The sequence below is a fragment of the Sturnus vulgaris genome, chromosome 27 (assembly GCF_052056855.1).
Source record: "Sturnus vulgaris isolate bStuVul1 chromosome 27, bStuVul1.hap1, whole genome shotgun sequence".
Taxonomy (NCBI): Eukaryota; Metazoa; Chordata; class Aves; order Passeriformes; family Sturnidae; genus Sturnus; species Sturnus vulgaris.
Window position 1 is genome coordinate 2,200,320 of NC_142269.1, and position 12,752 is coordinate 2,213,071.

A 12,752-nucleotide genomic window follows, 5' to 3' on the forward strand; every position below is an offset into this window, starting at 1 on the left:
AGAAGTCCTGGCATAAAATCAGATCTGCTTGAGTCCACAGAAAAGCAGTCCTTAGAAAGCAGTGACACTTCTGTTTTGCTGAATTATCCACCAGGCAGGACATAGTTTCAGTGTGATTAAATTACCATTGATTACTTTTTTTTTCCATGAAAACAACTAAAATGTAAGTGCCCATGTCACGGAGTGATGTTTTTTTGATCCAGGGTTGGTGGATGTGTTTAGTGCACCTTGTGGGCATGAGCTTTAGGGAGAGCTGGTGCAGTGACAGCCCTGAGAAGTGGGACAGAGATCTTGGGAGCTTCAGTGGATTTTGGAGGATGAGGTTCAGTGTGAGGCTCTGCACGATGTGTTCCGGATGCTGGCTCACAGCAGGGAGGTTCTGTGGCAGAGACCAGAGTTTTGTGGTGAAACACCCATATTGAGCATCTCCAGAAGGTTTCAGACCCCCAGGACTTGAGGAGCTGTGTTGGAGAAGGTCTGTGAACAGAAAAAGCCAAACAAGAAACCCAGTTGCTAAAATTACTGGAAGAGCTTCTGGCAGTGCCCTGGAAGTGTGTCTGAGGCAGCTGATTGTGCTGCTGCTCCTAAACCAGGCTGGGTTTGCAGCTCCTCAGGCACTCCTGCCTGCCCTGCTGCTCTGTTCCTTCCTGTGCAGGCACATCCTGCCCTCGGGGAGGTCAAAGGTTTGAAGTATGAAAAGATTTAACACGTTTCTCTGGTCTCCTGGGATGCAATAAAGCAATGACCTTCTATCAAAAAATCCGGAGTAATTGATGCCCTGGAGTTGTGTCATGTGCTTTTTCTGTAATAAATAGAGCAATGCTTGCAAGCTGCTGCATCTGAAACTGCTGGTGACTGGGTGGTGTTTGGAACATCAGAGCTGTGGCAAGTTCAGTGCCAGGTGCTGCCCTGTGGCAGTGCTGGGCAGTGTAAATCCTCAGGGACAGCATCCTGGGCTTCCACAGAGCAAATTCCAAGGGGGATATTTTTAACATTAACATATATTCACTTTGTCCCTGTTGCCGCTGTGTAACTTTTCTAAATAAATGGAATGAAATTTGCATCCATGAGCTGTCCTCACTGCTCATGTGGCAAAATCCTGTGACCTGCATCCCAAGCCCACAACTTACTGTGGTGGGATGGTGCTTCATTCCCTTGGCATTTTTGAGAGTTGTTTAGATGCAATGCAACAAGCAACAATTCCCTGTAATTAAATTTGTGATCATCCTGGCCTGAGAAAGGAATGTGAGGCAACATCCACTCAAAAAAAAAAAATGGATGTGTTAATTAAAATGCACACATCCCGGGTCATTATTGCTTAATAGGAAGGTGGAGCTGCTGTTTGTGTTGAGCTAGAGAGCAACTCCCTGGTTCTGTGGCACAGCAGCTCAGGTCCAGGTGTATTTCCTAAAATCACTTACAGGTGATTAGTGAAGAGCTGATCTGGAGAAGAGCAACCTCTGTAATTTGTAGATGCTCTGCTTGGAGAAGTTCTTTAGCACTCATTCCTTCTGCTCTGTTGGATCAGGCAAACTCTTGGAACTCTTTGTTCTCAGGACTGTAAATTGTCTTTCTGTGATGTTGGCAAATACTGGCAATAGCAGAGCTGGATTCCCAAAGCTGTGAGCACCTCGTTAACTGCAGTAAACAGCCTTGGAGTGACAGAGCCGCCCCTGCACATCTGAGTTCATTTGAACTTTGCAAACAAAGGGAAGCAGGGTAAAACCCAGTATCCTTTAATTGTGGAGAGGCCCTTCTGCCCTGATAAAGTGGCTCTGGAGTGCCAGGACAGGCAGTAATTTCCAGATGCAGGCCCAGAGAGCACAGGGCTGCTCTGAGAGAGAAACTGGGAAATGTGTTGAGTGTTTGATAAAGAGTGCCCAGTGAAGAATGTCTGGTGTCTCCCGCTGCCCGTGTGTGCTGGGGGAGAGATGGGAGGTGATTCCCAGCGTGGGAGTGGCTGGGGGGTGGCAAGGAGAGATCCATTTCATCAGGCTTCTCTGGGGCTGCCTTGGTGGCAGCTCACTCAGTGTTCCTTGGCTTTGTCAAAAATACCAATATTAGTTCTGAGATTTTGGCTTCCCAATACACTCCTCTTTATTAGGAGAAGAAAATTGTATTTCTGAGTTTGTTGTCAAGAGAGAATGCAGCTCCTTCCTGAAGAGAATAAAAGCTTCCAGCAAACAAATAGAGGTCACATGGAGCAGGTGGAATGAGCAGGGAGTCAGGGCTGTGTGTTCCAGGGAGAGCAGCTTATCCTGCCAGCACAGCCCCTGCAGGTCTGGAAAGGCCTGTCTGGCTAGGCCTGCTGGTCCAAAAAGTTCCTTGTAGGTTGATCTCCACTTGTGGCTGCAGAAATATGGAAGTTTTATTCAATATTTTTTGTCACGTCCAGAAAAGCCCTCTGCAAGCTACTAAACTTACTTGGTTAATTTTTAAAATTATTTAGAACCACAGCATTTAGGACATCTTGTGTTCCTGAGTCTGGTTGATGGTGACAGCATATTGTCATTCCTATTATGAATATTACAGAATTGTAATATTTAGAGGAGCCTTGGTTTTGTCTTTACTGTTTCCCCCTGTCACAGAGCCAGGATTACCTGCCACTCTTACCTGCCAGCCAGGAACTCTGCTGGAGTTCTGTTTTATTCCCATTTCTTGTGTCCTTGAGTTGTTGCTCAGCTCCATGGTGAGCTATGGGTGTAGAGAGCAGGCACAGTCCTTGGGCTTCCCTGTGCTGGGAGCTTGCTTGGTGCTGAGCCAGCTCTGCAGCTCATCCTCCTGCTGCAGCTGCTGCTTGTCCCTGTGTGCAGCCAGAGGTGTCCTGTCCACCTCACTCCTGCTGTCCCTTGGATCTAAAGGCAGAGCTTTGTGCATGTCTTCTGTCAGGAGCAGACTCCTGGATAATGAGTAGGATCTATGATTCATCATGTCAGTTCCCTGTTTATCTTCAGAGCTCCTTTGACATCATAATTCTTCCTGTCAGTATTCAAACTTCATTTTATCAGACTCGTGGTGGTGAGGGAGTGTTTGATTTGGAGTCAGCCGTGCTTCCATGCAGCCCACAGAGGCACCTCTGCTTCCCAGGAATTACACCTGCACAGGTGCTTCTGTGCCCTCTTTGGGTCATGAGGCTCTGGGCTCAGAGAGACTTTGGTGCCCAGCAGCTGTTACAGAAGAGCTTGGGTGCTTTTTTGGAGCAGGGATCCCCATCTCAGTGCAGCTGGCAGTGGGCTCTGCTGGGGAAGTGGAAATGTCTGGTACCCAGAGTTGTCACGTTTCCTAACACTCCTCTGTGCCAGAAGTTCCATCTCTGTGCACCTGCACGTACATGGGACATGTGTCTGTGTCTGACTTACACAAAGGAGAATTTGAAACATACAGTACTTGAACAATATTTGTCTTGTACAAACCATGTGAGAACAGGGCACAGAACCAAACCTGCTTCAGCTTTAGAGGCTGTTTCATAATCTCTTGCTCAGCATTAGGAAATGAAATGAGTTCAGATGTCTTGGATGAGGAGCATCTCTGCCTTAGCACTTAATGTTTCAGCTCTTCTCAGTACCAGCTGTCAGCAGTGCACTTCAGTCATTACCACCACCTTATATCTGTGGTGAGAAAAATGTTTTTCCTTGGCTCCCTCTGCCATCAGCCTTAATGATTCACAAGAGGTGAATTGACAAAACACAAAAGGTGTGGTTTATGTATGTGTGAAAGTACCTAAATAGCAGCACCACTTTCTGGGCTTTGGCAGGGGTTTGGACTGGATGATCTCCAGAGGGCCCTTCCAACCCCAGCTACTCTGTGATTTTGTGAACAGGTGAGTTTCTAATTTTCTGTGGAGGAAAATGAGTCCTTGCGGCTTTGGAGAAAAATCTGTGAAAGATCAGATGTTATAGTGATTGTTTCTATTATGTAGCTGTTTGTTCTTCAGGGTAACTTTTCTTTGTAAAAATAGAGTATGTCAGTGCCATTAAGCCTCCCGGGTTTTGAGGCAAGGTTTCTGCTTTGTAACAAACCCAGGGGCAGGGTCCTTCACATTTGTCTCTCGGAGTGAGATTTATCAGTGCATTGTGTGGTCTTGTTTTCCTCCTGGCAGACAGAGGGAATGGCAGAGCAGGCTCTGCACAGGCAGGGTTTGCTGGCAGGTGCTGCCTGCCTGATGCTGGATGCTGCAGCTGGGAATGCTTTAGCAGTGTGCAGTCACCTCCTTGGGACTGTGCTGTCCTTGGAATCTCCTCTTTGCATAAACCAGAACAATACCTGGAGGCAGGGAAAATTCTTTTGCTGAGTTTAACCCTAATTTTCCTTCTTTAAGCCAAATCTATCTATGTTGTGGACGTGGATGTACCAGCAGCCTGTGAGGGCGTGTGGTCACCTCTGGCCTGGCAGTGCCAGGGGATGACTGCAGGAGGTGGCATCTGTTGTCACCTGCAGGAGCTCTCTGGTTTGTTAGAGCTGTCTTGCCTGCAGTAACCTGCCAGTTTGCTTAAAATTAGTTTGTGTAAATCTACGTTGAGATTCCTAGGAATACTCACGAGGATTTTTCTGCCCCTATACCCTGTGTTAGTGCCAGCAGTGGGTGTGGGATGGCAGAAAGGGGAGAGAGGCAGGTTCTGGGAGTCCTTATGCTGCTGTCCTGGGAAGCTGGAACCCAAAATGCAAGAGCTTAAAGTGTTCCTGACAGCAGCACCATTGGCATATGCCAGCCATGTATTCCAGCCCTGGACTGTTGCATTTATGCCAGGAAAGCTTCCTGGGGAGCAGTCTGTGCCCATGTCCTGGCTGTGACAGCTCAGCTGCTTGACAGAGACAAGGATCCATCCCTGGGAGCAGCAGCTCTGGGGTGTGAGCTCTGCAGGGAGGGCAGGTAAGAGGAAGCCCCTGCAGCTCCCCACAGCAGCATGTTCCTCCTTCCTGCCGGGCTGATTTCCAGTTGAATCATCACCTCTTCCGTGACCAGATTTCCTCAAGTTGTCCCTTGCACTCTTGTGGAACTCCATGGCCGAGAGTGACACCTCTGTCTAGCAGCTGTGTGATGTTAGAACCTTTTCAGAATATGATGTTCTGAAGATCTGCAAAATCTTGAAGCTTGAGGAGGGTGTGTAGTGGAGGGCTGGGAGCAGAGATGGGCTCCTGCCAGACAGCCCCGGAGGAGGAGGAGGAGGAGGATGAGCCGGGCTCTGGGGTGCTTGGCACGGCCGGTGCTGCTGCTGCAGCCACGTTATTTCACGTGTCACACACCCGAGGACGTTTTGCCATCATCTCTGCTCCTCTGCAGAGCTTGCAGTTGTTGCTGGGTTTGGAATGCATTCCCTGCTATTCCTGCATTTCCTAGAGCACGTGTTCCCAGGGCAGACGGGCCCGCAGCTCGGCCGGGAAGCAGTTTGGCACCGAGGATTAAAAATGCACTTGGGGACTAGTGCTGTAAAAAGGTTTAATCCACGAGCTCCGTGTCCACTTTTCTCCAGAAATATCCCCTGTAATGCGTTTTATCAGGGCATGTCCTTCACAAACCCGTGCCCTGCAGATGGGAGGAGTGATAAAGTGGTGAATGTTTGCTGTGAAGTGCCCCAAGCCAAGGAGCCTCAGCTGACAGGTTGTGTATCTCATCAATCCACTGACGTCATATATTTTATTACAAGATCATTTGAGTCTTTTATTACATTCAATATTGAACATTTGAGTCTTTTATCACACTCAGCATTTAGGTAGATAAATCTGCTTCAAGCCTGAAAATGGAATCTTTTTTGGTTGTCACATATGTCAAGAGCAATTGAGCATTATTCAGTAAAAGTAATGAGTTGATCCTTTTCTAAATAGCAAGTACTTGAGACAAATCACATTGTGCCATGAAAGTTGATCTGAACTTCAGAGCAGGCTGGCTGCAGGCCACACTGGGGGGGAATTTCTCTGATTCTTGTCCCAGAGGGGCTGGGGGAGGAAGGCTGAGCAGGGCAGTAACTCCTGGGAAATGATTTAGATGTGTGTGTTGGGATCAGTGTGTTTCCTGTGCTTGCTGCTGGCATTTAAGGGTGTCTTAAGAGAAAATCCTTTCTGAATTACTTTTAGCAATAGGTTGACACTGTCAAATAGTTTCTGTTGCGCTGCCTGCAAATTTGTATCTGACAGAGGTAGCTGTGCTTTGATTCTCAAAATGACACCTTGGGGTCAAGTTTAGCTTTTCCCAAATGAAATTTCTTCAGTCCATAGCTAATGATAGAAACATCCTGCCTTTTCCACCCCTTTCTCCACTTCTGGAGGCATTTTGATCCCAATTTTCATCATTGAAGAGCCATTGTTTTGTGGTAAAATTCTGCAGGAGCAGGTGGTTGAGGGTGTAGGATATGGCTGAGGTCCCTCTGCTCTGCTCCCCCCTGCTCCATCCTGCCTTATGATGGGAACAGGCAGCTTGGGCTGGGAGTGCTGCTATTTCAGTTTTTAATTGCTGATTGATGAGTAACAGTGGAAGAGACAAAAATGAACAGATACTCTTGAAAAAGGATTGGTCCTCTGACATGAGAGAATAAAAGGAGGGGGAGGACTCCCCCACAAAATTTGTTGCAGTATTTTTTTCATAGTGATAGGCTGGAATTAACTATTTTACCTATTTTTCTTCTGTGTGTTGTGGATCTAGGATGTTTCTTATAGAATGGAAAATACTCACATGTGATTTTTCTTTTGAGAAGTGATACAAAGGGATTGTGTGGTTGGATAGCAGCTGGCTGAGGTTAAACCTTCCTGTGGACTCTCAGGGCTGCCCTGTACTGCACAGGGTGAAGGGGTTTGTGCAGAATGAATATGCTGAGATTCCAATTTTCTGAGTTATGGTCAGGGAAGAGGGAAGGTCACATCTTTGTCCCTCCCTTTCTCCCCACATGGGCTCTGTGACCCAGCCCAGCCCTATGAGACAGGGTTATAGGGAAACTGCTCTGGCTCCAGGCTGCTTTCCCTTAGAGCTTTCAGAATATCCCAGTGTCGTGTCACTGGGCAGGAAACACCTTCCAGGGAGTGCTGGATACCTGCTGCCTTGGGGCAGCATTTGGGGAAGCTTCAGAGTGCCAGAGTTCACTTGCAAGTTAACAGTGTTTCCCTTCCAGGCTTTCTCCCAGGCAATTTGAAAGTATTTGTGTAGGTAGGGTAGAAATTACAAAGTACATCATAGTCCCAAAATTCAGAGCTTTGGGGTACAATTACCTGTGACATGTGGGATGTTTGGAGGAACCTGGAAGAAGAGCTGGTTGATACCAGTGGGCTCTCAGAGTGTGTCAGGACTCAGGAGACCTGGTTTGTGCTTTGTGGTTTTGCAAAAGTCTTGAGGCTTGGCTTGGTAAAGGATAAATAGAATTTAATTTGACGTTTTTTCCACCCCTCTCTTGCAGCCTATGCAAGCAGCGAGGTGTCCCACTGATGAGCTGTCCTTAACCAACTGTGCTGTGGTGAACGAGAAGGACTTCCAGTCTGGGCAGTAAGTGTGCACTGGTGCTCTTTTAAAGGCACTGTTTTCAAATTTGGATGGAGGGGGAATGACATTTCAGGTTTGAAAAGGTCAACACAGCAGTTTGAGTAACAAAACTTCAGTGTCTTTAGGGATCAGAACTTTCAGCGTGGCTCTTTCTGGAAATGGGAGGTGCTGGAAGAAGAGTGATTTTCACTGGAGCATTTCTTTCTTGGGAGCTGCATCTGCTTAACTAATAGAATAATTATTTTAACAAAGTACTTTTTGTCATAATTTTTGTTTGTTTTGGTTTTGCTGTTGTTCCTGTTACATAATGAGAATATTTGAACTATTTAAAAAATGTTTTTATCATTTTATTGTGTTCCTTGGGGCATCTTCTCACATTCACATCATATGGGAGTGCTGAGCAGAGCCAGGAGAGCTCTCTCTTCTTCTCAGGATTTTCATGCACAAGAACAAAAGGGAGAAGCAGCCAGAGTGTGGGCACAACAAGTTGGATTCTTTAATTGCAGTTCTGGGGTGGCTGATGGAACCTGACTCTGGGGTTTACTTCTGTTAGGTGGAAAACACATGAATTTTTTAGCTCAGCCCACACAGAAGGGTTTGTATTCAAGAAGCCAATTCACATACTCAGATTCTTTGCTTTGCTGCAGCTTTAGGGAAGCTCTGACAGATTTTAGTATGTAGGTTGTAGACAGAAGTCATTAATTTCAGCTGAAAGGGAAGAGCATGTGCAGCACGAGGCAGAAAGGCTTGGGTTTGAAAAATGTCAAAGGAGACACTGAATGATTTGCCCAGGTCTTGTATAAAATACCTGCCCCAGGTGCTGAGCTGCAGGAGTGCAGGGATGTGTTTAGGCCTTGCCTGTCTGTGCTGTCAGTCTGCTCTGCTGCCCTGGGACCTGCCCTGGCTCTGCAGTGATGAACTGAACTGTGTTTTCATGAGCCCAGCTGGAGTATAAAATGCCAAAACTAAAAAAACCCACCCCCTAAACCAGCAGAACTTTGAGTCAGAAGGAGGAAAAAGTGTCTGCTTGGGCAGAAAAGTGTCCTGGTCTTTTCAAAGTATAGTTTTCCCCAGGTTGATTTTTTCCCAAGGTAATTGAGTTACAAAAATACCTGAACTGAGCATTGTACCTCATGCATTATAAAAACTTTAATTTCCTCCAATATGGATGTCCTGGAGGGACCCAGCTGCCAGACCTGCTGTGTTCCTTTGGCTTCCAGAACCCTCTCCTGGCATTTGTGGCAGCGTGCAGGGAGCAGTGCCCTGGGATGTGCTGGCTGAGCAGGCTGGACGTGGTTCTGGCTGTTCCTGTTTATTTCTGGTGCTCTCACACCAGCAGTGGCGCTTGGTGGGGAGCAGGTGCTGCAGATGGAGCAGTGTCAGATGCAGCACAGGGAGCTGCTGGTGCTGGGCAGTGCTGGGGCTGCAGCTGCTGCTGCATTGCAGATCCCTGGAGCCAGCCCTGGCTCAGCTCCCTCAGCATGGCTGCCTGCTCAGGGGGGATTCTGGACATACCTGCACAAAGGGCTCTGCTCTAGGTGCTGTTAGGGGGGTAGAGCTGGAGTTTGCCCTTGGAGCAAGGAGATGATTTAACCCCAGGGTGCTGCTGATCATCTCACGCTTCACTTTCTGCACCCCGTGAGGCAGGCAGGGATGAGTCAGTGCTCGGTGCTGCACGAGTTCACACAAGGCCAGGCACTGTGTGATCCCTGTGTGTGCTGTGTAAGGGTTTGGGGAGTGGCACCATCCTCAATTCCTGTGTCCTGCTTCTACCTTGAGGACTCCTGGTGCAGTTTGGAGAGGGAAACCAGTTCTGAACTCAGCCAGGCTGCGAGGGGACAGCAGGCAGGGCAGGCTGTCTCAGTGGCAGGTGTTTGTTCATGTTGGGGACTGCTTGTTCCCTTTCACATGGGAAGCTCATCCCTCCTGGGCCAGTTTAGTTTTCTGAGGAGCCCTCACTGAATGATTGCTGTGGGTTTCCAAACATGCACTGCATGGGATGAGATCCCTGCTGGCACCTCCACCCGGATACCTGAGTCATCCCCTCCCTCACGGGAGCCCTGCTCGAGCTTCAGCAGCAGGAAAACTGCTGCACTCACAGGTTAATTCATGTCTGGTGGAGTTGCTCTTGTTTTGCACAGCCTGGCCACCAAACTTACCAGCAGTTTCCTGGGCCCAGTTTCCTGGAGCCCTTCCTAAGAGCTGGCATCACATGGGTTGGATCTGACAGTTCCAGATGAGGATTTACACACAGAATAGAGCAGCAATTCCACCTGGGACAGCTCTGGGAGCTGTCTGGCCCTGGTGATTTGTTGTTCCTTTTGTTTGTGTATAAGCAGAAGCTCTTAATGAGGTTGAGATTTCCCCCCTGTGTCTCCATGAGCTCTCTGAGCTCCTTCCTGGTGAACAGTGTTGGAAAATGCATTTAGTTTTTCTGCTATTTCCTTATTTTGAGCATTTGTAATACTTAGGTTGCTTACACCTTGTTGGAAGCTGTCTGCTCCTGCTGTCTTTGAGAAGAAACATGGTTGTTCCTGTGCCTTAGTGAGATTTTTCTCACAAAACCTGTCAGGTTTTGAGCTTTCCTAGTATTTTCTTTCAGAAAGCTGATTCTTTTTCATTTTTCCTCTTTGTTTTTTCTTCCTGGCATCTATTTGTCTGTTGTCAAGCTCTGATATCTTTCTGCTTTGCTGGAGATGTTTTAGATGAATGGAACGCTCCAGCATAGTAATTGGTATCAAATCTTTGTGGATACTCCTCCCCAATATTTTTGCCAGGTATTGTCATTTTCTTGCATTTTGGGTTTTTGAGGTGAAGCCCAGCAGGGATGGAGTTTGTTTCTTCCTGCAGAGACGCTGAGTCCCTTTGTGTTGAAGTCACTGTTGTGTGCACTGCTCAGGACCCATTTGGGGCTTTAAAAAGCTTTAATTTTGGGTCTTTTCCTGTGCCATGAGCTGCTTCCAGTCAGGTGTTAATTGTCATAAGGTGCATTTTGTGGTGAAGTATTTCAGAATTGTAGCTGGAACTTGTTTGTTGCCTCCAGGCATGTTTCTCTCCTTCTCTGCAGTGTCACAGCCTCCTTTCCAGTTGGTTGTGTGTCGATACTAATTTGGGTTACTCAGGGGGATGCTGTGCTGGAAAACTCCTGCTTTCAGTCCTGGCCTCCTGGACAGTTCTGTGCTTTACCCGTGCTCAGTTTGAAATGAGCTGTCCTTGGAGCACTGTTCCATCCAGGGAGGATCCCTGCTGCTGCTGCTCTCCCTAATCATGGAATAACCCAATGGTTTGGGCTGCAAGGGGACCTTGGACACCATCCACTTCCAGCCCCTGCTGTGGGCAGGGACACCTTCCACTGTCCCAGGGTGCTCCCTGTCCAACCTGGCCTTGGATACTTCCAGGGATGGGACAGGCACAGCTTCTCTGGGCACCCTGTGCCAGTGCAGCCAGTTCCTGGCTAATGCACCCCGGGGGGATCTCACCCACGTTTGCTGCAGGGATGTGTTGCTGCTCATTGCCCACCTGGTTCCCAGGGTTTTTGGCCCCAGTTGGCCCCCAGCCTGTACTGGTGCATGGGATTGTTCCCCCCAGTGGAAGTCTGCCTTTTCCCTTGTTGAGCTTGGTTGGGATCTTTGGAGGTGCCTCTGAGCAGCAGCACAGCCAAGTGTGTCCCCTGTGGGCAGGCTGAGGAGCTCTGTCCCTTTGGCTGCTCAGGAATGAAGGGGTTAAATGGTTTTGGCCCCATGTGCACTCCTGAGATGACCTCCTGCAGCTGGATTTGCAGATCCCAGTGATCTGAAGTGGCATTTGCAGATCCCAGTGACCTGAAGTGGCATTTGTACATCCCAGTGACCTGCAGTGGCATTTGATGCTATTGGCCGCAGCCCCCAGTGCAGCAGTTCAGCCTCCAGCCCCTCCCTGCCCAGTCTGTTTTGCAGCAGTGTCTGAGGGTGGTTGTGCCAGGCAGTCTGCAGAGTTTGCTAATGTTGGGATAAATTCCCTCCCTTCAGCCCCAGAGCTCACCATTTCATTGGAGAAGGCTGTTGTGCTGGTCAGGATGGATTTTCCTTTGTAAATCCATGCTGACCACTCCTAAATCCATGCTCAGAGTAACTCCCAGTCACTTTCTCGTGCTTTAATATGTTTGGCTTCCTGGATTAGTTGCTCCATCACTTCCCTAGGGAGTAAGGTGATTCTGACTAGCCTGTAATTCCTTGGATCCTCCTACCTGAAGGCAGGAGTGACATCTGCTGTCTTCCAGTCTTCATAAATCTTCCCTGGCTGCCGTGCAGCACCAATCAATGCCTCGTTCTCCTGGGTAACAGTTGTATGGAACTTTACCACCTACATCAGGTTCCTGGGTTTATGCCTGGGGCAAGGGAAGGGTGTCCTGGCAGCTGATGAGTGATTTTGGGTCAGAACCAGCGAGGCCTCAGCTCTGTGTCTGCCTGGGCTGGGAGCTCTGTTGTCACTTTGGTGTGTTGAAAATGCTTCTGACCCTGCCAGGCCAGCAAGTGGCAGCAGTGCCTGGGAGGGGTTTGCAGGTGACAGCTGGCTGTGGCTCCTGGTTTGGGCTGCCATGGCTCCCAGTTTGGGCTCCATTTCCTCTTGTCTCTCAGGGCCATATGTTCCTTCCTGTCGTGTGCCTGGAGCTGTTGCTCACACAGGATGGAGCCAGTGCAGATCCTCACTTGGATGGTGCTGGATTGGCTGGGCATGTGCAAATGGAAGTGTAGGGAGCATATGTGCATGGAAAACAAGGGCTGCAGGGAGGGAGGAGGGCCAGGAGTGTGGACAGCTCATCCTGCCCTTCCTGACCGTGTGGTTGGTGAGGGGTAAAATCCCATGGAGATGGTGCCTTGTGTACCCCACAAGGGTGCCACAGTGCCAGCAGCTGTGAGAGGAAGGTGAGGTGAACCCTGATTGCACCATCACCCTGCTGCCAGAGCACACAAATCCCAGCCTCCTTTGGTTTTGCTTTCTCATGCCAGCAAGCTGTCTGCCAGTCACATGATAAGAGCTATCAGGCATAGTCTGAAGGAAGCTAGAAGCAGCTTTTGAGTATCTTTGTTGCTGACAGCTTCAATTCTGAGTGTGACAGACAGGCACATGTCATGGCTGCTGCTGTGTCTGCTCCTGGCTACTTGTATTGCTCTGGTTTATAACTGTTCTATGATGGAATCATAGAATCACTGAGGAAAAGGCCTAAAGGCCTCCCAGGTCATGGAGTCTGATCTGTGCCCACCTTGTCCCCAGCCCAGAGCACTGAGTGCCACATCCAGGCATTCCT

The 12,752-nt window shown here is 48.6% G+C and overlaps 1 protein-coding gene across 2 annotated transcripts in view; it reads left to right on the plus strand.

Moving 5' to 3' along the window:
- The window catches only part of NSF (N-ethylmaleimide sensitive factor, vesicle fusing ATPase), a 72,497-nt gene that overhangs the window by 5,069 nt on the left and 54,676 nt on the right, over positions 1 to 12,752 (plus strand). For both annotated transcript variants that reach the window (XM_014884820.2, XM_014884819.2), the window contains exon 2: positions 7,383 to 7,468. In XM_014884820.2, the coding sequence (XP_014740306.1) occupies positions 7,383 to 7,468 (86 nt within the window). The remainder of the gene's footprint in view (positions 1 to 7,382; positions 7,469 to 12,752) is intronic.